The sequence below is a fragment of the Dama dama genome, chromosome 8 (genome assembly GCF_033118175.1).
Source record: "Dama dama isolate Ldn47 chromosome 8, ASM3311817v1, whole genome shotgun sequence".
In the NCBI taxonomy this organism is placed as follows: Eukaryota; Metazoa; Chordata; class Mammalia; order Artiodactyla; family Cervidae; genus Dama; species Dama dama.
This window is the reverse complement of record NC_083688.1, coordinates 3,373,293-3,397,521: the sequence shown is the minus strand read 5'-3', so window position 1 is coordinate 3,397,521 and position 24,229 is coordinate 3,373,293. Positions and strand designations below refer to the sequence as shown.

General features: G+C 45.5%; 1 protein-coding gene across 3 annotated transcripts in view; it reads right to left on the bottom strand.

The window, feature by feature from the left end:
* Nucleotides 1–5,777: 5,777 nt before the first annotated feature.
* The window catches only part of OTUD3 (OTU deubiquitinase 3), a 32,189-nt gene continuing 13,737 nt past the window's right edge, over nt 5,778–24,229 (bottom strand). Inside the window, exons 4-9 of one of the 3 annotated variants that reach the window (XR_009693778.1) lie at nt 19,020–19,142; nt 14,163–14,294; nt 13,384–13,480; nt 11,649–11,833; nt 6,217–10,786; nt 5,778–6,106 (exon numbers count right to left, since the gene is read on the bottom strand). Coding sequence is in view for 1 of the 3 variants with exons in the window: in XM_061148065.1 (XP_061004048.1) it covers nt 10,622–10,786; nt 11,649–11,833; nt 13,384–13,480; nt 14,163–14,294; nt 19,020–19,142 (702 nt within the window). In the remaining 2 variants the exon portion in view is untranslated. Of the gene's footprint in view, nt 10,787–11,648; nt 11,834–13,383; nt 13,481–14,162; nt 14,295–19,019; nt 19,143–24,229 lie in introns of all 3 variants that reach the window. The other 2 variants (XR_009693779.1, XM_061148065.1) reach the window with 2 other exon arrangements.

The following is a 24,229-nucleotide window of genomic DNA, read 5'->3' as shown; positions in this document are numbered from 1 at the left end:
GGGCGCGCTCTGCCTCCCACCCAAGGCCTCCGGAGGGTTAGCACCAAAGGCTCTCCCGCCGGAAAACTCCTTTCCCGGAAGCCCATCCTTCCCTGAGAGGCCCCAGACTCAGCCCTGGACCGTCCCTGGCCTCCCTGGCCACAGCACCCTCAAGAAGAGCCACACCGGGGGCAGGGCCTGGGACACCCAGAAGATTCTACAACCCATCCCCTGGGCTATCAGGCCCTCTTCTGAATATGTGAATAACGTTTGCCCAGGATTCTGACACCGGCCCTGGGATTCTGTCCTAGGGCTTCATCAGTCTCCAGTTCCATTCCCTCTGTGTCTGGAGCACCCAGCAGCGTGCTAAGCACGGGACGCGGCGCGGGTCTGGCTCGGGCGGCCCCTGCGTGCAGTTCCAACACCCTGTCCTTGCAATTTTCCGTTACAGTGAGTTTTTGTGATTCTCTTTTTTTCTAACGTCTTACCGTCTTATCCGAGATAATAATGGCAGTCTCTAGCAGGAATATTTCTGGCCATATGGCGTAATGTGAAAAGCACGCAAAATACCAACCTAAAAATATTGTCCCCACCATGTCATCAGGCTTCAAATCCCTCCCATTAGAATTCTGGCTTAGAGTGAAAAGGGGCTCTCAAATCATCTTATTCAAAGCCCTCCCTTGGCAGAGGGGCACCCAGGAGGTCAGAGAGGGAAGGTTCTACCTGGAGCGGTGTCCTCACTCTCAAGCCAGTGGGCCTCCTTCATGAGTCGATATCAGTCACGGCCCCTCTGACTGTCATCACAGACAACCCAGAGTGCCCAGGGAAGGTCAGCTGTGCGGATACCCACGCCAGGCCCGGCTCCTGATACGGGGAGGGGAAGAGGCAAGATGTCTACATCCTACATCCAGCATCCTGAGGCTGACTTTGGAGCCAATTTAATGCACCAAAGGATTCCCATCAGATTGGAATGCAGCCTACCTGGCAAGAAATAGGCTTCAGCAGATTCTACTCCTAAATACAGACATGACACTCCACTGTCTGTAATATGCTGAGAAAATCTCCCAGGGTTGGGATGAGCCTATTCAGTGAGATAAAGCATGTGAAAACGCACTGCACAGGCGAAGCTCACGGTGCTCAGGGAATAAACGCGCACTCCCTCTCTCCATTTCTTGGCATGTGTACCACGTCCAGGGCTTTGAGGACAGCAAAGAGCCTGATGCCATCGAAAGGATGATCATCATAAATTTTAAAAGGTGAAGAAGTTCTCTGCTGGCCAAACAAACAAGAGAGGGGCAGATGCGTGCTTTGCTGCTGTGACTGACTCAAATCCTGGGTGAAAAATCACCAGGAGATGAGGTCTTAAAGTGCCACGGGGACGGGTGGGGAAGACAGGAACGCGTTTGTTAGGAAGCGTGGTCCGGAGGCGCCCTCTGGTGCCCATTTCGTTCAGGCTGCCGGGAGGAAACAAAGTTGGTTTAAACCTGGATTTCCCTTTGTCAGTGGGGCAAAGGGTGTTTCAGGGCTAGTGAAATCAGTCCTCTCATATTTTCAATAATAAACAAGCTGAGAAATAACAAGTCCTTAAAGACATCTCAGAATGATGGTGCCATTGCACACATGAGAAACACAGGAAGAAGGATCTGACTCGGGAGAGATGAAGACAAGGTGGTGTTCTGGGCGTGATGCATGGCTGCAAGGACCTGGGGACGTGACAGTTGTTTAATCATCGGACAGGGTGAAAATTAGAGCTTGAGAGCAAGCCTCGGTGCAGCCTGTTTTCCCAGGAATCAATAAATGTTTGGTGAATGAGTCAATGATTCCGTCTAACTCCTGTTTGTGCGTCTCTACAGTCCACACACTCGATTTCCAGCTGTAGACTTGGTGGAGAGGACTGAACAGAGGAAAGCAGAACCCTGAACTTGATGTTGTTGCAGGTTCCAGGTAGAGCCTTCTGCCCTGCCAGGGAGCAGCAGCGTGTCACTCAAGACCTCACTGCTCAGGAAGCATGTGAGAAATGCAGAATCGTGGACCTGGTCCCAGACCTGCTGGTTCACAAGACCCCCAGGTGGTGCATATGCACCCTGAAATCAAAAAGCACTGATAGACGGCCACCGCCCCGGCTTCCACACTTGTCAAATGGAACAATGACACGTCCCAGGCAGGCTGGTTATAGCAAGGTTTTAATAAATCACCATGTATGAATGTACACAAAATAATGCCTAGCACCTTATAAAGAATCCCGTAAGTGAATGACAGTCATAGCAACAATTCCTAACATTTATCAAGCACTTGGCATTCACCAGGCACTGTTATAAAAAAAAAAAAAAATGCTGTTTCTCAGTTCATTGAATGAGTGAATGAATGAATGAGGCATGGGACTAAATCAAGGCTGAAAGCTCTGTTACCTCAATGTTTCATAGCTTGCCTCTCCAATTTTGATGATAGGACTTGGGTGAGTTTTGCTTTTGTTCCTACCTAGCCCCTAGCATAAGCTATGAACCAAGTGTTCAATTAAATAACTTGCTGAATAAGTGGTTAGAAGTCAAATCACATTGGAATTCCCGAGTTAAAAGTCCAATTATGATTTCATGGACATTTGTCTGCTTCCTTAGGGTTCTTTGTAGTCTTTGGAGAGACTGCTGGAGAACTGAATACTGTATTAAATTTCATCCTTTCCCTCAATACACTTTCATACAAACGATGCTCCTGGCCCCTCGCTGAATGCTGGAGACAGACAAGTCTGGTGTGGCCAACCGCCAGACAGATACCACCAGCCATGCTACCCTAGTTGAGTGTTGTAATGGAGCCAAAAGCGGGCTCTCAGAACCAAATGTTCCTCAGCCCTTCATTCTCCATCGTCCACCAACACCAGCTTCATTTCCCAGAGTTTGATTTCCATCCCATCACTCTCCTGCCCTGAACCATCTATGGCTCCCCATTGTCCACCGACCCCTGGCATTCAAGCTTGGTTTCATCAGCTTTTCCAGGCCTTTATCCCGCCACATGTATTTCTCTATGCTCCTCACCACTGCCAGGCCAGGCCCACCTCCCTTTGAAGTTCTGCAATAGCTTCCTTCAACCTAGAAGCCTCCCTCTTCACAGACTCATCGGCACGTTCACATCCACGTGCTGAGAGGCACATCTCAGATGCTACCTCTTCCATGATGTTTTTCCACTTGGAGATCTCGCCCTCCTCTGAAGGACCAAGCAATGTGTTCTTACCTTTCCTAGGGATACATACCCGTTACTTGGGCTCTCATTTTGGGTTCCTACATGGTGCAGACTGCCCTGAATTCAAATCTGTGATCTTGGACCCATCATTTATCCCCTCCTGTGTAAGATGGGGATGGGGCCATCAGCCTCACTGGGTGGTTTTAGGGTTTAAATGAGACAACTTACTCAAAAGTGCCTGGAGCCTCAGAGAGCTCCATCTGCGCTAGGTCACTTTGCATTTCTGCCCCCCCTACTGAATCCATCTGTTCCACTGAATCCACAGATACATGATCATGGTGATTTTACAGACGTGGCATCATACACATGATAAATACTGTACTGATTTACTTGAACAGCCCCGTGGCTCACTACTCAGAGCACTCGTTTATCTTCAATGGACATGTGTTTGGAAATCATTAACCTTTTGTGCCCTGAACGTATGTCCTACAGAGGCAATGAGGCAATTGGCAACTGGCTAGAGAGATGGCGTGCAGCGTTTTCCTGGAGGGCTGCTACCTGTGATGTGCGCCAAGGTCAGAAGTGTACACGGAGGCGGAGTTGGAACACCGTAGATGTGGTCAGGAGGGATCAGGAATGCCTGATGTTTGGAATTCATTCAGCAAGTGCAATAGTCTTCTGGTGGCAAACGACATGTGACGAGCATTTGAAGGAAGGAGTCCCCAGTCTGTCTCCAAATGAATCGTCCATCCTTAGTAAACTCTGTCCCTAACACAAGGGAAATCCCACTCTCCCACTCGAGGGGTTTGATTATGCTGGCCCTTCAGTCCCAAAAACCTCACTCCCCATTTACACCTATTTCCCTTTTCATGCCTCATCTAAATGACACTTCCTCCACGGAGCCTTCCTTGGTTTCCCTTCTGAACTCACAGCCTCTTCCTATCAGTACTTCCTGTTAAGGCCTGTCTTCTCTTGGGTCATAGTTATGTGTCCAATTTCACTGCTGGGCTGAAAGGTTTTCGAGGACAAGGTCCATGTCTGATTCAATGCCCAGAAGTAAAGATTCCAACACAGCACAGGTTCAGTAAGTGATAAATTCCTGGATGCTTTGATTGGTGAATAAATTGAATGAAAGCTGAGTATCTTGATATAGCTAGGTCCCTCTACCTAGGGAATTTCAGACAAGTTTCTCCAAGATGGAAGAGTTTTTCTGCTGCCAAACCAGAATCCACCAATCAGCAAGACTGGCCTAGATCCTATTTAACACAGAAAGTTCTAAATCACTGCGTCACTGCGGTCTGAGGGCCCACTCTGTCCAGCAGTCCAGCTAAACCCATACTGAAGCAGAGCATTTACGATAAATTTTGGTTCTATCTCAAGGGGGACACGCACTCTCTGCCCATCTGGGGAACAGGTAACTTTAATCCTGGGTTTTTCAACCCTGCTTTTTCCTAGACAACCATGACCAGTTACCAAGAGGGGATACGGGAACAGCCACTTTCCCCTTATGGCATCTCAGTCTGGGACCATAAATTATCACTCACCCGGAGTAAGCAAGGTTGTAGCCTGGAGGAAAACCTAAACAACATACCATATTCCTTTAATTGTCCCCTCTGAGGCCTGAGGACACTTCCGCCCTTGCAGACTCACCCGACCTCACAGGTCACCAAGACCCAGGCAGGCAGCCCCAGGACCACCATGCAGCCCAGCAGGCGGCCCACGGCCCCAGCAGAACCACTGAGGAACAGTACCAAGGAGGCCATAGACGTTCTCCACCTGGGAGGGGGGACAGACCCTGCACCGGGGCAGCATTCCGGTCCTGGCGGATCTTTCAGAGAGATTCTCAGCTGAGTGAACAGGGTCCGGAGTCTGGGCCTCACAGGCTCAGGAACTGGATAGCATCTGTGCACCCCAAGGTCTCCGGGTCACGGAATGAGGCAAACATCACACGGGGAGGACAGTGACCGGGAGGGAGGGAAGGAATGGCCTCGCCAGCGGCTGGAGAAGTCCCCATCCACCCAGGGTGGGACCGGACCCCTTTCGGCATCAAGGTACCGTGGGGCCCATTCACAGGCTGCTTGACGAGCACACAGAACAAGATCAGGCGGGAACCTAGAGGCCAAAACCACAAGGCCACAGTGCGGCTGGCGAGACGGGGGCAGCCTCGACCTCAGGACTGGCCCCGACAGTCTCGCCCAGGGGCCCGGCCCTCCGGCGCCCCCTCCCCTTCCCGAGCACCCCTTCCAGGTAAGCCTGTGCGGTCACCGCCACCCACGTGTGTCTGGGGGAAGGCGATCCCTCCTGGAACGGGGTCAAACCCAGCCCCAGAGTCCTGCAGAAACCCTCGGGGCAGCCAAAACACAGCTGCTCTGTATTTAGACAACGGCTAACTACGAGAGACGTTCTCAGACACCCAGCAGTAAGCGGAGGAGGGCCTGGCCAGTGTGTGCGGCCACACTCACCCGGGCGGAAGCTGCAATCAGCTGCTTGAGCTCAGTGAGATCCTGAACAACTGTCCACGGGCGGAACAGGCCCAGCTTCCTGTAAAGTCTCCGAGAAGGACCGGCAGGCTCTCCGCCTCGTGCAAACGGCGGTCAGACGGTGACAAAGACAACTGGAAGCTCTGTCTTTAAACCAGAATTTATTGGTATACAAAACCCCATCTCATAGATAAAGTGGCACATCTCCGCAGCTTCTATTGCACCAAGTATTGAAGATTAAAAACAGACAAAAAAGAAAACATTTGGTTCTGGAGACACTGCAAATAGCCAAGTACAGTACTTTGGTAAATAAAAACCAAAACGGTTCAGAGTAACACAAGGTGAGGAAAGAAGGAAGAAATGAACTACGGACATCAGACAATGGTCACGTTTCCCTGTCGAGCTCCACGGATAAGGCGAGACTTGCTCAGTCTCTGGGTCATGACCCCACGGAGGTCTCGGGTATCTCCGTCCTGCAGCGAGAGCAAGTGTAGTGCAATCAGGAGAAAAAGAGAAGGTGGCTGAGCCACAGGGGCTCCGGTGTTCACAGACCCACCTGCCCTCCCTCATAAAGGGGACTCACGCCCACCAGCGCTTCCCCGTCAGCACGAGGAACACAGAGGTTTGCCGTCAGGCTCCTGGCTCCTCCCTTCTCCTGACTGAGCTCAGCGTGGGTGGAGGCTGGAAGGGTCGCTCCGGGGAGGCCAAGGGCCGTTTCCCCCACGAAGATGAACCATGGGAGGAACCCGCAGCCGCACTCCTCCGCTGTGGCCGAGGGACCTGCCGGGGATCGGAGCGCAGGCCGAGGTCTGGGGCCGCACTCACACCCCCATCACGGACGGCTGGCAACGGTGTCCCAGTGGATGCCGAGATGGGAAGGGGAGGGCGGGCTGCTGAGCTTTCACCAGCGGTCACGACCGCCCAGCACTGCGGCTCAGTGAGCACAAGCTGCTCTGGACCCGGGGAGGCCCTGCTTACACCGAGGTCACCACAGACGTTCATGCTTTCACAGAAATCATTCCTCACTGGAATCAGCTCCTTCTCAAGTACCTTTGCAAGGATGCTAAACATTTTAATCGAGTTACAAAGTAGTCTGAACTACGAGAGCAGGACTCTAGAAGGTGATCCCTCAGAGGAAATGGGTAAGAGCCTGAGGTTTTCACAGGGCATGTTACCCTGGACACATGGGGACAGGCAGTGACCAGGCCCAGCTCCTGCCCGGGGCTGGGTTCTGGGGGCGCCTTCTGAGTTCAGTACTGTGCACGCACTCCGTGACCGCTGCTCAGCGTCTCTGCTGCAGACCAACTGCCCATCCCCTCTCTCGTAGGTGATGGCAGAAGATCTGCTATCATTTACAATCGAGATCTTCAACTTAACAACATCAATGGAAACATACAATTTGTTTTAGAGTCAGAAAGACACGCCTTGTAGAAAGTGCCATCATCAAATCACCTCAGAACCACCGTCGGAAGGCCCCGAGTTTGAGCAACGCTTGTTCTGAAAGCTGAGATGAACCAATCAGTGAATGATGAAAATGTCAAAACAAACAAACGAAAACAAAAGAACTGCATCAGACTCTGAGTCTAAAGGTTTGCCATAGATAGACAGAGCCTTGAGGTAAAAAGGTGAAGAGCTACGCGCCTACCCCAGGTGGGGGTCAGAGAGGGCCACGGCCACGGCCCCAAACCAAGAAGCGCCGCTGTCACCCCGCCCACACCGAGCCTCCTGGCCAGGGAGAGCGTGAGTCAGCCCCGACGAGGAATCCGACTTTCCTTCAGCCGACTGCACGCTCTGAGCTGAACGTCTCACAGAGGTAAACCGACAGCATTCCATGTGGACCCAGTAAAACCCAGGCAGTCTGGAGAGTTTCTCAGAATGAGAGAAACTGCACACTCGCGACAGGGACTCCCTGCGAGGCAAGCGCAGCCCTGTGCCAAGCCGCCTGACCCCCGCCTCCGGGGCACGGGCACGGCGCTCCCCTCGGCATCTCCCACCGGCAGAGCTCCCTGGTGAGGAGGCGGCGCGTCAGAAACCACCCCCTCGGAGCCCGGCCCCAGGTGCCCCACAGCGGAGCCCCCAGAGCCCTCGGAATCACACGGGGTGTGGAAGTGCGTCCAGAGCTTATAGGGGGAACTACAGACAAGCTCGACCCTTCAGACTCTTCTTTCTGCCACAACTCTTCGACCAGACTTCACTCCTAAAAGCATATGCTATTACTGAAAAATTAAATATACATACACAACTTCTAACATCTCCTGGTGGCAACTATATTAATAGAAGTTATGGTTCTATGCTGTTTTAATACATCTACCTCTAGTACAAAGCTGTTGCCACTAAAATTTTCTTATTTTGACCTTTAAAAAAATCTTTTTTTAAAAAAATTCATAAAATTTTTATGTACAGCTTATAAGACAAGTAAGCAGCTATGGACCACCACCCCATCCCCTTTCTCCTGACCAAAGCTACCAAGATAACCCCACAGAACAAACATCTAACAGCCACAGAGGTTAAGAAAACTTCACTTCTCACTATGCAGTGCACCTGAGTAACCGCACCAGGTAACCACCACTGACCAGTCATCCTAGGACTAATAAACACGCCAGGCCCCTACTTGGCTGCCAATAACGTGGTTCTCCAGAGCCTATCGAGGCAACCAACTACCACATGGATTCCATCTACCTCATACTTTGGTGGGACAGAGGCAGGGAAGTTTAAATTTAAACCCTTAGCTAGAAGATATCACCAAAGTTGGATACATGTACCCCATCCCAAATAATTAACATACTCAACACAGGCCAATTATAACTGGAAAACTGTGAAATAGTAATATAAGTAAACTACTGAAGCCACTAGATTAGTTTTTAAAACCATTTACCCAAGAAAAGGTGAAGCCTATCCTCAGAATTCGGTAATTCATAAATAAATGCCCCCAATATTCTATAGTAACTCTTTAGCAACTTCTAAAACCCAATAGAGCCCAAGGCCAGCTTCTTTAACCATGTAAATAAAGCAATCCTACTACTTCTGACAATGGGTCTCCCTCCGCTATTTCTGACTCCTAATTCTGCTGGATTCCTGGTAACACAATCTTCATTGTGTGAGAGGATCTGGTCTCCTGAATCCTCACAATACAAACATTCAAGAAACAGTGCTCACTCACTCAGAAATGCTCAGTCACAGTGGAAACCCAGGAGAACAGAGCCTAAAGCACTGGACCGCACTCCCTTGGAGTCGGCGAGGCAACAGAGATGGCTGACTTCCTTGTACTGAGCGCCAGAAGCTCTAACTCAGGACTCTGCAGTGTGCAAAGAAAAAATGCTATGCCGTTTCTAAGCCTGCTACATGTTATGAAGTACTGTACCAGGACGTCCTGGGAGCACCTCCAAGAGACTACTGAAGCTCCAACCACAAAAAGTTACCAAAGTCCAACAAACAAAAAATTAAAATACATTATCAAAACCAAAGAAAGCAAATTACTTGCTGATAAAGACAACCTGCTAAAGCCAAGGGCTGCCCACACAATGCTATGTCTACACATGTCAAACCTTCTTATCAGCTTCCCTTTGCCTTGGAACTCTTGTCATTTTGAAATCTCAGATGGAGGAGAAAACCAGTAGCTTACGTTTCAGTTCAGCAAATATTATTTCTCCAAATATTAGGTCTTCAAAAGGCAAAAACGGTCCAAGATTGGCCACTTCAAGGGTTAAAGTTCACATCCATCTAACTGTTTGAGGGATGATGCCTCCCACTGCCCAAACCTGACTATTTCAGCACCGTGGAGCCACTGCAGGGCCTTAGCCCAAGTGCTTTCTCAGCCCAGCTGGTCTACGCTAAGTCCCTGATGACTTCCAGAGGGTGCTGGAGAGTTTTCCCAAGAGCAAAATCCCAAACGGGGCTTAACTAGAAAGAAGAAAGTGCAGCATTTTATGGGACTTAGTTTCACAATACTAAGAAACTAAAAAACAGCTCAAGTTACTTTTCCTCTGAAGGAATCTCTCTAAATCTAGGATAGCAAGGAAGAAAAGACAGTCAACTCACTTAAAATGTGAACATGAAAAACCTTAGCAGGTCTTCCAGACACTCTCTCCGTACAAAACAAAAAGAACTCTTCAGACTGCTCCTGTGCAAAACCTCAGACTCTGGCGATCTTTCCCTTCACAACTACAGATTCTGGACTGCATGCTTTCAGAATCCCAGAACTGTATCGTAAGCAGTCATACAGCATCTTCTTACCGTCAAGAAACAAGTATCAAACACTCAGCCACACTACCAATTTTCCAGCAAGGCCCAGGCCTAATTAACAGTCAGGCCTATTTATCATATGGCTTGAGTACAAATGAACCAGCAGTACCTGCAAACCCATCTGAACATCATGATCAGGAAGAGAAATGTGGTTGTTTAATTGCCAACCTGCATACAGGCCACAACCTCCCTATCACATTACTTTGGAAAAACATTTCCTGAATTATTCTCTGATTAACCTGGAGTAGAAGAAAGTTAATTCTAAACATGTACCTGAGTTGGAGATCATTTATAAACTATCCTGCAAATTAATGTCTGTTTGAAAATGAAACAGAAACAAAGGAAACTTGTCCTCTGAATTTCTAGCAATTAATCTAAACTACTTCATGAACAATTACAGCAAACTCACCCCAAGTGTTAAGGAAAGATCCCTGGGTCACCAAACTCTAAATCTTCAGGGCAAATAAAACCACACTTAAAAGTTTTTTTTTTTTTTTTTAACCTAACTATCCACCCCTAAAACTCGATATTTTAATCACAGAACATGAATGGCTTCACTGTACTTTCATTAAATAAAACACATCACTGGACAAAACTCTGAACAAAAAAGAGGCAGCTTGAAGGAGACTAACTCGGTGAGTGATTCTGTGGGTTGAGTTTTGTTCTGTAAAAGGACGGCCTCACTGGAAAGCCTGGCACACAGCCCTCCACTTTCCATTCGCTCCTGACAACTCCCAGGAGGCCAGTCAGATGCTGAGAGCCGCGAAGGTCTTCACCAAGGTGACCTGGGCGCCGGCGTCCGCCTCGCTCCTGCGGCTGCCCCTGCCCTCCAGGGCCCTGTGGCGCTGCCTCTCCTCCTGTCGCTTCTTCCTCTCCAGTCGCTGCTGCTCCCGCCTCTGTTTGTTCGTGACCTGAAAGAGGAGACTGCCGCGTGAGTATACCCCCGTGCTAGGCTCGCAAATAAAGTCAGTTCCATTCTCCTCCTGAAGTAATTCAAAACGACCTAAAGAAACATTAACCCTAGGCCAGATGGAGACAATGCTCAAAAATGCCACAGGAGGCCTTTCTGTGCGTAATGCCCCAGGGAATCCTAAGAGAATCCTTCCAAGCTTACTGCATCTTAGCCTCTGCCTGTGACTTTTTACATTACCTCACATTCTGAGCTCAGAATTTCCTGGTAAAAATCTTAACAAGAAGTCCCAAATTCAGTAAATGTCACGGTGTCATATACCAGTGCTGGGCTGGGAAGAGAGAAGTACAACCTTTCTTGGAAGCATCTGACAACTTACCAGAAGATCTTAAAAAGATGCACTTATCTATGCCCTTTAACCTGTTAATTCTTCTTCTGGGACTCTAGCCAAGCAAATCATGCAAATACAAAGATTTACACACAAGGTATTCACTGAAGGTGGTGGCATTTACAACAAATGGGATGCAAGCACATGATCAGCCAAGAAAGCCACCCACACGCTGTGACATCAGGCAGACAGGTTGCTGTGTACAGAGCAGCAACTCAGAGTATACCTCCTTCCATGCGTCACTGGAAAGTCCAAACAGGACAAGTGGGGTCTTCATTTCGCTTCATGATATACCCCCATGCACTCCCCGTATTTCCTACAATAATCACTTTATAAAATCAAAATAAAATCACATACGAACACGAGCTCCAAGTTCCTGCCACTGCTGCCAAATTACAGAGGCCCGACTGAGCGACTTGACTCACCCGCTCCCTCCCTCCCTCACCACTTACCCTGGCCGCCCCGTCAGGCCTACCTTCGGGAGCTGGTTTTTATTCGCGTTGTTTTCCTCAGCAGGGCCGGCCTGCGCCCTCCTGTCCTCAGTCCCGCCTTCACCCACACCCTGAGTCCCGAAGGGTCTGCCACCACTGCCTCCCTCTGCCCATGAGGGAGCACGCTGCGTCAGCACGCCGCCACTGGACTCAGGGTCCTCCTCTGCATCTTCCAAAGAAAGACCGTTTGTTAAACTGAAAGCCTAAGACAGCTACACAGCGTGACAAGTGTTAAAGACTCAAAGTACCTGGCTCCCTACATCACTGTCATTCAGAGAGCAAGTTTCCTTGAGGCAAAATTCCAGTATCAAGTCAACACAGTGGGGAACATAAGGAAAAAATTATTGGTAAAATCTGGAAGATAAATTTTAAAATAACCCGTTGACCAGTCTTCTCATCAGGTTCCTACCAGCTGAGTGCTTTATCAGATTAAACCACTTTTCAACATGAATTTTTAGGAGGAAATCTTTCATTTGTACCCCTAAAACAGAAAGGAAATAAGCTCTAAAGCTGTGCTCTCCAATACAGTGGCTACTAGCCACATGTGGTTGTTTAAATTAAAAATAAAGTTAAATAAAATTTTAGATTTAGTTCCTCAGTCTCACTTAGCCACCTGCCAAGTATATACCATAGGCAATAGCACAGACACTACATAGCGCTGCTTTAAAATCACACGGATCAGCTTTCTAAGAAGGTACAACAAACATATAAGGAGGATAATAAAATGCCCAATCAGAAAGCTACTAATGTAACGCCAGGAACAGCATCTGGCGTAAAATGTCCGGCAATGAGTACTGAAGCCATTCAAAATAAATAACTTGGAAAAACAGATGTTAACATTTCTTTTCCTTACTCTGAATCACAGAATTAAACTCAGTTTAAGCAAAGAAAAATTCTGAATTATCACCAGTTCATTGACACTAGTAATGTAAGTATTTCCATTAGAAAGGTAATTTTTCTCTCCATTCCATTTCAGTTACCACTTTGGTATTATAATGGAATCTTCTTTCTAAAAGGATAAGTCTTCCTTGACACTGTCCACTCCTCCAAAACTGGCTAGGTGGCCTTCCCATGCACCCCCTCGCCCCCTGTACCCCAACTTCGTCACTCACGATTATGCCAGTTTACTCACCATCCCCTCCCCACCAGACTACACACTCCGTGAGGCAGAGCTAGCACCCAGTGAAAACCACCTGCATACACACGGCGCTCAATAAACAACTGCGAAATGAATAAATGGCAAGACAGTTAACTGCCTGCCACTTGATTAAAAATGAAAATTTGATACCATCTATTAATGCACATACGTGGGATCTAGAAAAATGGCACTGATGAAGCTATTCACAGGGTAGGAACAGAGACACAGACCTAGAGAAGGACTTGTGGAAAGGAGCGGGCGGGACACATGGAGATAACAGGGACGCACAGACGCCGCCCTGCGTGGAGGGGACGGCCAGCGCGGAGCTGCCGTGGGGCGCAGCGAGCCCAGCGGCGGTCTAGGGTGACCTATGACCTAGAGGGCTGGGACTGGGGGGAGGCCCCACAAGGGAAGGATGTATGGGTACTTAATAGTTTATGCACGCTGTTCTGCAGCAGAAACAAGTCCAACATTATAAGGCAATTATTCTCCAATTATTAATAAAATTATTAAAATTAAATATTTGAAAAATCACCAACATAATCATCTTGAAAGCTTAAGAATATCAATCACAGACTTACTATTTCTTCTCCCCTGGTTCATCTGCAGCATGGCAATTATCGCAGATTCAATATTGTAATTTTCAGCTTCCAGGTTCTGAACAATCAAATTAAAATCCTATGAAAGAAACAAAGGAACACATCAGAATCTGGGTGTACTTTCTTGTCCATCTCTACATCAACAATTTGACATGCAAAACGATGTAATTGAGGCAAGGTTTCAAGACTTTCCATCTAGAAAATGTCTTAATATTCTCAGTAAGGCGAACACCTGAAATAGCCGTTTAATAAAGTGAATTCGTACAAAACTGCACTAGTCAGAAAATAATAAATAGACATACTTTCTTCGGATTTTGAACAATACTGGGTAAAGTGGAGAAAACAAGACAGAAATGAATAAATAGCTCTCAGTAAGTTACACGACATAACTAAATCAAACTACAAATATCATGGGCCTACTTTGGTTCATCGGGTGTTGGCATGCTAGAGTGAGGCCACAAAACACTGTGGCAGTTTCTCAAAAAGTTAAACCTGTACAGACGGGTTTTCAACAATGCCTGTCTATAAACCTGGGGTCCCCAACCTCCAGGCCACGGACTGGTCCCTCTCATCAGATCGGCGGTGGCCTTAGATTAGAAATAAAGTGCACAATAAATGTAATGAACTTGAATCATCCCCAAACCACCACCCCCCAGGCCCCCGCGATCTGTGGAAAAACTGTCTTCCATGAAACCACTTCCTGGTGCCATAAAGGCTGGGGGCCGCCGCTGAGCCGCGGCCGCCGCGCGACGAGCACTCACGGAGCAGCCGGTTGCACCACAAACTTTCTGGACAGCATCTCCCACTGCATCTCGAAGGCCGTCTTCAAAGTCCACTCCCTGTGCCTTGCTTTTCTCTCTTTTATTTGATTCGTCTTGATGAAGCATCTGAAACTAAAAGACACAGCAAGAGTGATAATCATGGAACTCTAGCAAACTATGTTCAGAATCCTGAACACAGGAAAACACTCTATCATCTCAAAACATTCAAATATATGAAAAAACATTCAGAAACAATCCTAAAGGAACAGCAAGCACTAAGCTAAATTTCATTCACACACTGAGATTCCAGGCCACAACTTGAAATACTAAGAAGAAAGGCCCAGGAATTTCCCTATTGGTCCTGGGGCTAAGACCCTGTAATCTAAATGCAGCAGGCCCAGGTCTGACCCCTGGTCAGGGAACTAGATCCCACATGGCACAGCTCAAGAGTTCACAGCCACAACTGAAGATCCTGCAAGGCGCAGTGAAAATCAAACATCCCACATGCCACAACGAAGACCTGGCGCAAATAAGTTTTTTTTTTTAAAAGAAGGCCCAAGATATGGGATAAACTGTTCAGTAAAAATGGCATTAGAGACCAACATTTTGGCAATGACTGTTGACTTGGACAGCACACACCTGTCTCAGCTGGATTCTAGAGCTGTGAACCTAGTAACAGAATCAATCTTCTACACGAGCACTCAATGAGCTTTTTCAGCAGAACAGCTCACCGTGAAGAGACACACAGACGACTCCCACCTGGCTCCCTAGGCCCTATCGTTTCACCAGCAAGCTGTGGTGTGCTGGAGCCCCTGTCCACACCAGACCATCACAGGTGAGCATGACTCCGCCAACTTCCCGTGCTACCACCACACTCACGGGAACCTGTGGTCCCAATTTCAAAGCCACCAAGAGCCGCTCACTTGGTGTCCACTGGACTTTATTATGACCTAAGCCCACTTCAGAAAAGCTAAAGTCATCCGTCCATGGCTTCCAATCACTTTCTCCCTCTGCTTGCTATTAATGCAGCAAGTAGAACATAAGCAAGGACACTTTTGCTTTCTGCCTATAAAAGGGCAAGTAGAAGCCAGCAATGTGCAGTATATTCCCTAGAATGTGTAATAAAAAGCAAAACCTATTCTAAAATTTTACCCTAATAGTTTGGCTATGTGTATCAGGATTCTTTGAAATTTATCCAAAGGAAATAATGTCACGGATAGAAAGGATTTATGTAAAAGTGATCATCCCACTGCCACGAAGGGTGGTGAATAACTGGAAACAACTACAGGTTTCTTAGTGTGGGTGTAGTTAAATTACCCACAAACAGAGCTTCATTCCCACTCAAGTAAGGAACACAACAAGGATTTTCACTACCACCATGATTATTTAACAGTGTCTTGGAGAACAGCAGTGCAATTAGCCCCCCAATAAAGAAAAACTCCAAGTATAAAACTGAAAAGGAAGAAGAAAAGTTATCATTATTTGCAGATAATTCTACACCTTAAAAAAAGAGAGAGAACAAAAAAATACTACTTCAAACAAAAAGAATTCTGGAAAGTCATACAAGAATCTAGTGCCCAGAACATATAAAGAGCTTTTTAGAACTCAACAACCAAATCACAAAAAGCTCAATTAAAACCGGTGCAAAGGACCTGAACAGACATCTCCTCAAAGATAAACAAATGGCAAACAAGCACATGAAAAGATGCCAAACATCATTAATCATTACAAGATGAAAATCAAAACTACAAGATGCCACTTCACATCTTGTAGGTTGGCCGTAATTTTAAAAAGAAAGAAGGAAAAATAACAAGTGCTGGTGAGGATGGAGAGAAAGTGAAGCCCTCAATACACCGCTGGTGGGAAAGTAAAATGGCACAGCTACACGCTGCGGAAAACAGTGTGGTAGTTTCTCAAAAAGTTACAGACAGAATTACCACATAACCCAGCAATTTCACTCCTATATAGAGTTGACAGATCTGAACTTCACAGGTCCACTTATACAGACGTTTCCAGTAGTAAATACTGTAGTACTACGTAATTCACGATTGGTCAAACCTAAGGATGCAGAACTATAGATACAGAAGCTCAGATTTGCAAGTGAACTATAAATTACACTCAGATTTTCAGCTGTGCATCACTGGTACCCCAACCCCTTGTTCACAGGTCAACTGTACACCCAAAACGTTGAGAACAAGTACTCAAACAAATACTATACCCAAATAGTCAGAGCAGCACTGTTCACAACAGCCAAAGGACAGAGACACCCAATGACCTCAACAGATAAAAGGATAAACAAAATGTGGTATATCAATAAAATGGAGTACCATTCAACCCTGAAAAGGAACTAAGTAATATGTGCTATGACATGGATGAACCTAAAAAACATCACACTAAGGAAAGCCAGACATAAAAAGCCACACAGTGTGTGATTCCATTTATAAAAAATGTCCTGAAAAAGTAAATCCACAGAGACAGAAAGTAGACTGGTGCTGGCTGGGGCTGAAAAGGAACGGGCAGTAACTGCTTAATGGGCTCCAGGCTTTCTTTTGGGGTGCTGAAAATTATCTGGAACTGGATAGAGGAAGTGCTTACTCAGCTTTGTGGGTGTATTCAGTGCCACTGAATTGTACACTTGAAAATGGTGAATTTGACATTATGTGAACTTTACCTCAATTAAAAAGAAAGAAAACTCTGTAGGATAGCTGGGTATATACATAACTAAAATTCTGTTACCAAATTTCATAAATACAAATGTAAAGGGAACAAAAGGCCCTTTCCTTACAAGAGGAACAGAAAACATAAAACATCTAACAATAAAGTCAGCAAAAAATGGGAAAGAGCCATATAAAAAAAAAAAACGCTCCTGCAGATAACCAAAAAAAGTCAAACAAACAAACAAAAAGCTTATCAGGTTCCCAGCTAAGAAGATTCAACATCATACAGATGTCAATTTCTGCTTGTTTATTAATTTAATGAGATTACAATAAAAGGAAATATTACCAGGACTTTTTAGCTAGACAAACTTATTCTAACATTCATATGTAAAACAAAAAAGCAAAAATATACAGGCAACCATAAAAAAAGAAAGTAATGATGGGTGAAAAATTCTACTAGATTTTAAAATATACTTTCTTAATTATGAACACATGAACATATGAACAGAAAAAAACAGTGGAACAGAATCGATGTCTAGAAATAGACCCAACTACATATGGGAATTTAGAATATGAAAGAATCAGCAAGCTAAATCAATGGAGAAAAAGATGTATAATTATAAAAATAAACAGTTTGGGTTCAAGTAAGTAACCACAAAGAAAAATATAGTTGAATCCATACATTCACATCTGTATATCAATATAAGTACCAACTAGAGACATGACCTAATTTTCTTTCAAAAAATGAACATACAGAAGTACTAAAATAAACTATGCGAGAATTCTTTTTAAACTCAGAATGGGAAAGAACTTCCTAATTATGACCCAAAACCCAGAAGACATTTACCCGATGTCTTGAAAATGAGATAAATTTAACCACATAAAAATCTAAAATTCCTTCATAGCAAAGACAATATGAGAGAATAAAAAGACAGATAACAAACTGAAAAAAATTCTGCAACTCATACCACAAATAGAGGCTAATTTTCCTAGTACATAAAGGATTTCCCAAAAATCACTAAGAAGACTGATCAGAAAAAAAAATAAAAAACATGCATACAGTTCACACACAACAAAGGACAAAGAGGTTTTAAACACAAGAAAAGATGTATAAGCTCATTAATAAAAAAAAATAGAAATTAAAACTATGTTAAGATTTTTTTTCCCCTAAGTGACACAGATTTAAAAACTTGATAACACACTGCACTGGCAAAGGTACAGAAGAGACACATTGCAAGTGGGAGTGTAAACTGGTGAGACTTCTACAGAGAACAACTTGGCAATACCGACCAAGTTATAAATGCACACATCCTCTGATGTAGTAAGAATCTTCTAGGAATTTGTTCCACAAATACACCCGCGCATGTGTGATAAGACATGCATATAAGGCACTGTATGTTGTTTGTAAAAACCAAGTTTGAAAGCCATCTAAAAGTCCATTGAAGGGCCTATTTAAGCACCTTACAATGCATGCACACACTACATAGCTATGGAGCCGTAAGCGTTCTATGTCCTGCTATGAATTCCTCTGAGATACGTTCCATTTGAAAAGTGCAGTCCAGAACACTGCGCAGCGGATGCTACAACTGTGGGTAAGGAGAACGTACCCGAGCAGACGCAGGCGCGCCACACACCCACGTGACTGACTGATGCGTGTGCCTCTCCAGGCGATTTCATGACACACTGACACTGGCTGCACCCACTGTTTACCAGAGGGGTACACAGGGGTGACAGACTGACTTTCACTTTATTTTTTTAATTACAAAGAAAGTGTCTAATCATGTGAGGAGAGACATATGAAATAATGGGGAAAAGCTATACAAATACAAAAAAAGTAACAAAACTGTTGATTCTGTGTATGTTTTATTTTCTTCTTTACTTTTTCTACAGTTTCCAAATTTTAGATATGAAGCATGAATTAATTTTAAAACATGGAAGTAATTTTAACTGTTTATATAAATTATATTCAAAAAAAAAATTATATTCATGCAATCACAGCCATCACTGTGAGGGAAAGCAGAAGAATGACAATTTTATCCACTGCCCTCACCCAAATGAACAGTTTAAAAAAAAAAAACAAGCCCACAGATTCTTAAAGGCAACTTTCTCTTAAAACGTGACTGGCGCTGGGCTCCAGGGCACGGAGCTCCCGAGCGGCCCCTGCAGGGCCGAGAGCACTGAGGCCGGCGGCCTGGCTCACCTCCGTCTGCAGGCGTGCCGGCGCCTCCGAGTTGTCGTTGATCCTGCGCACGCTGTCGTAGTGCTCGCCGTACCGGTAGGCGATGTGCAGCTCCCGCCCGTTGCTTTTATCCGTACCGCGGATCTGCAGGCAGAGGGAGAGGAGATGCCAGCGAGGATCTGCACAGTGTCCACGTCGGAAGAGAAAGGCCACCTGCCTCCCCAGGACGCCCGGTCAACAGGCTCTCTATAAAAGCAACTGGGAGTATCACTGTGATACTCCTAAGCAATTTTTTAATTATCTTTCTCCCACTCATGTGTGTATGATTCCATGTACTTAATATGCAACTAAATGGAAATAAAGCCATTTGAAAAGGCATGTCCAAAAACCAGGGGCAAATTTACCATGAAGTTAAGTAAGTCTAAGTTTCAGGAGCATCAGGACACCTCAGCCCCTCAAATGCTCAGGTTCCTTTCAAGAAGGCAGGCCCAGAGGCAGATGCAGATTTGAGAGCCTTGCATCTTAGACAACTAGGGGCTCTCTTTGAGGAAAAAAAATATAAAATTAAAAATATAAAATTGCAATCACCCCTCCCAAGACCTTGGAAGGGGGCCATAAAATTGAAGGAACTGATACTTAGGCTTCACAGAAAATCCACCCTGTCCTTAAAACAAAAACAGCATTTTTCATCAAACACATATTGAGAAACACACAAATGTCCCATCTGTATCAATTTCAAAACAAAACTATGCACAGCCGAGCAGCACCACTGCACTGCACACCCCAGAAGTGCTGCTCATGAGGTGGTCCGTGTGAATGTGCCCCTGGAGCACAACCCGACCAGAACAGTGCTCCTGGGAGTCATGCAACACACACGCCCTGAAACGGAGCCTGGGCAATGCCCCCAAACCACCACCTCCACAGAAACTCTGCGGTAATCCCCATGCTGTCCTTTAGAAAGCTGAGACTGTCTGTTAAATCCCCCAAATATTAGCACCTCCTTATTTTTGCGCAAAGTCATAGGCAGTTAAATTATTATTAAATAGCATCTGTGGTCTAAAAACATAGCAAAACCTTGGAACAAACAGGAACCACACAGGTCTAGAAGTCAAAATCATAGAAGTTTTCCCAGGTAGAGTATCTAGGTCTCAAAGTGCAAAGAGTCTGGTTTTGACACATACAAAATAGAGCACTGCTCATCTCCCAGGAAGACTACTGGAAAGGAAATCAGCCAATCAGAATCTGTGAGTGACATCATTCCTACAGCACTTACATATTTAAATAATAACAACACACTATGTATGCATTATCCAAAGGAAAAAATAACTTGAGCACCAGTCGCCAAATTGTTAACTGTGCTGCTCAAGGCGAGGGAGATCACAGAGGACTTTCACTTTCTACTTTACACATGTCTATATGGTTTACAGAAGTATATATTCCATCTGCAGCCAAAAAAAAAAAAAATAGTAGGATCTCAGTATAAACCACCTCACCTCATTATTAAGAGCTCCTACTCTTGACAGTAGCAATCAATTCAGTTTTAACTCTCAAATTTTATAAGATGCTTCATTGGGGTAAGGGGTGATGGGGGAAACCTAGTGGATAGTTCCAGTATACAGAAAATGTATTTAGTTTGAAAACACATACTTTGAATATTAAGCAATTCATAAAAGGGGACACTAGAGAAATAACTGGATTTGAGAAAAAAAAAAGTCTAACTATGAAGAATATCTTCCACAACTACCTAGAAAATTAAGAAACTTTAAAAAAGTTATTAATGGAGGAATAGGCAAGCTATAGTTACTAAGTTGGCACAGAGTATACTGCTTCAAGAACAGGATCATTATGCTGTATATTCAAATGATTTTGATGACTTCTGCTAAGCAGTAAAGATTTAAGGACAAAAAACTGGGACAATGAAGGAGGTAACCAGTCTTCCTGCCTCAAAGACATCCTGAGGAAGAGAGCGCCTCAGTAAACATATGATAGCTCTCCTCGGAGGACACGTGATGACACTACCACAGAGAACAAACAGCACACGCAGATATTGTTTCCTCCGGCTCACCGTGTCCCTGTAAAGAGTCCTCACCTGTCTAGGGAATAGCTAATCTACCCTGCTGTAGTGCGGCTGTTAGAAGGACATTACGCCAGACACAAAAGGTGACATATTTCCGTTTATGTGACATTCTGAAAAGGCAAAACTGTGCTGTGCAACACCACGGACTACAGCCCACCAGGTTCCTCTCTCCTGGGGATTCTCCAGGCAAGAATACTGGAGTGGGCTGCCATGCCCTCCTCCAGCGGATCTTCCCAACCCAGGGACCAAGTCCAGGACGCCTGCAATGCAGGTGGATTCTTTACTGTCCAAGCCACTGGGGAAGCCCAAGAATACTGGAGTGGGTAGCCTATCCCTTCTCCAGGGGATCTTCCAGACCCAGGAATCAAACCAGGGTCTCCTGAATTACAGGCGGATTCCTTACCAGCTGAGCTACCAGGGAAAACCCAAAGGCAAAACTACAAGAGACAAATGAGATTAGTGGTTACAAGAATTTGGGGAAGAGGAGATGGGACTAGTGACTACAAAGAGGCACGAGGTAACTTTTTGGGGTAGTGGAAATAGTCTACATGTAGGTAGCCAGACATCCTGGAATGTGAAGTCAAGTGGGCCTTAGGAAGCATCACTACAAACAGAGCTAGTGGAGATGATGGAATTCCAGTTGAGCTATTTCAAATCCTAAAAGATGATGCTATACAAGTGCTGCACTCACTATGTCAGCAAATTTGGCCACTCAGCAGTGGCCACAGGACTGGAAAAGGTCAGTTTTCATTCCAATGCCAAAGAAAGGCAATGCCAAAGAATGCCCGAACTACCACACAATTGCACTCATCTCACATGCTAGTAAAGTAATGCTCAAAATTCTCCAAGTCAGGCTTTAGTAATATGTGAACCGTGAACTTCCCTTATGTTCAAGCTGGTTTTAGAAAAGGCAGAGGAACCAAAGACAAAATTGCCAACATCCATTGGATCATCGAAAAAGCAAGAGAGTTCCAGAAACACATCTATCTCTGCTTTATTGACTATGCCAAAGCCTTTGACTGTGTGGATCACAATAAACTGTGGAAAATTCTTCAAGAGATGGGAATACCAGACCACCTGACCTGCCTCTTGAGAAACCTGTATGCAGGTCAGGAAGCAACAGTTAGAACTGGACATGGAATAACAGACTGGTTCCAAACAGGAAAAGGAGTAAGTCAAGGCTGTATATTGTCACCCTGCTTATTAACTTATATGCAGAGTACATCATGAGAAACGCTGGGCTGGAAGAAGTATAAGCTGGAATCAAGATTGCCGGGAGAAATATCAATAACCTGAGATATGCAGATGATACCACCCTTAAGGCAGAAAGTGAAGAAGAACTAAAGAGCCTCTTGATGAAAGTGAAAGAGAAGAGTGAAAAAATTGGCTTAAAGCTCAGTGTTCAGAAAACTAAGATCATGGCATCTGGTCCCGTCACTTCATGGCAAATAGATGGGGAAACAGTGTCAGACTTTATTTTGGGGGGCTTCAAAATCACTGCAAATGGTGATTGCAGCCATGAAATTAAAAGACGCTTACTCCTTGGAAGGAAAATTATGACCAACCTAGACAGCATACTAAAAAGCAGAGATGTTACTTTGTCAACAAAGGTATGACTAGTCAAAGCTATGGTTTTTCCAGTAGTCATGTATGGATGTGAGAGTTGAACTATAAAGAAATCTGAGAGCAGAAGAACTGATGCTTTTGAACTGTGGTGTTGGAGAAGACTCTTGAGAGTCCCTTGGACTGCAAGGAGATCAGTTCTGGGTGTTCATTGGAAGGACTGATGTTGAAGCTCAAACTCCAATATTTTGGCCACCTGATGGAAAGATCTGACGCATCTGAAAAGACCCTGATGCTGGGAAAGATTGAGGGCAGAAGGAGAAGGGGACGACACAGGAGGAGATGGCTGGATGGCATCACCGACTCAATGGACATGAGTTCGGGTGGACTCCAGGAGTTGGTGACTGACAGGGAGGCCTGGCGTGCTGTGGTTCATGGGGTCGCAGCGAGTCGGACACGACTGAGCGACTGAGCCCAACGGCACTGCACTGAGGCAGTGGCAGCATTTACATGGCCATGTCCACACACAAACTACACACCAAGAAGGGTGAGTTTTGATATATGTAAATTATATCTCTCTAAGTGACTGTACTTCAGAAAGCAAAAGCTAAGCAAAGGATTGAGCAATTTACAAAGGGATATATATGCAGATGGTACAGGAAAATGGGGTTCCCTGGTGGCTCAGACAGAAAACAATTTGCCTGCAATGCAGGAGACACAGGTTTGATCCCTGGGTTGGGAAGTGCCCTTGGAGAAGGAAACGGCAACCCACTCCACTATTCTTGCCTGGAGAATCCCTTGGACAGAGGAGCCTGATGGGCTACAATCCATGGGGTCCCAAAGAGTCAGCCATGACTGAGCAATTAAAACTTTCACTTTTCACAGGAAAACAATGAGGAAAAAAGGTCATGTTACCTCTGTAATGATATGATATATGGGGATATAGTGTGTGTAGGCGTGTACATACGGATGCATCTATGTGTATTTGCATGCTCAGTCGCTCAGTCGTGTCTGACTCTTTCCAACTCCATGGACTGCAGCCACCAGGCTCCTCTGTCCATGGGATCTCCCGGGCAAGAGTACTGGAGTGTGCTGCCATTTCCTCCTCCAAGGGATCTTCCCGACTGAGGGATAGAACCAGAGTCTCCTGCAGCTCCCTCCTTGCAGGCATATTCTTTACCACTGAACCAGTTCTTAAAATGTGACACTGGGATATGTCTCTTCCCAGTTACATACAAATGTTTTTATATTTAAGAGTGTGTGTGAATAACACGGATACATGCTAAAATTTTAACAGCAATTATCTCTAGGGAGTGTGACTAGGTGATTTTTATTTGCCTTTCTGGGCTTTTCTGAATTTTCAAATTATTCTATAATCATTATGTTTTACTTTATAATTTAAAAAAAGCTAGAAATGGGGAAGTAGTAGAGAAGGGGAGTGAGGAGGTCTGATAGGAACCACCCATCCAGTGTCTGGGAGCTGAGCCACAAGATGAAAAGTGCAAGGAGGGCAAGCAAGGGGTGGTCTGTGGACATTTTCATCCCAACCTTTGACCTTCCATGCTACAGAATGTTTGGTTTGATGGACTGT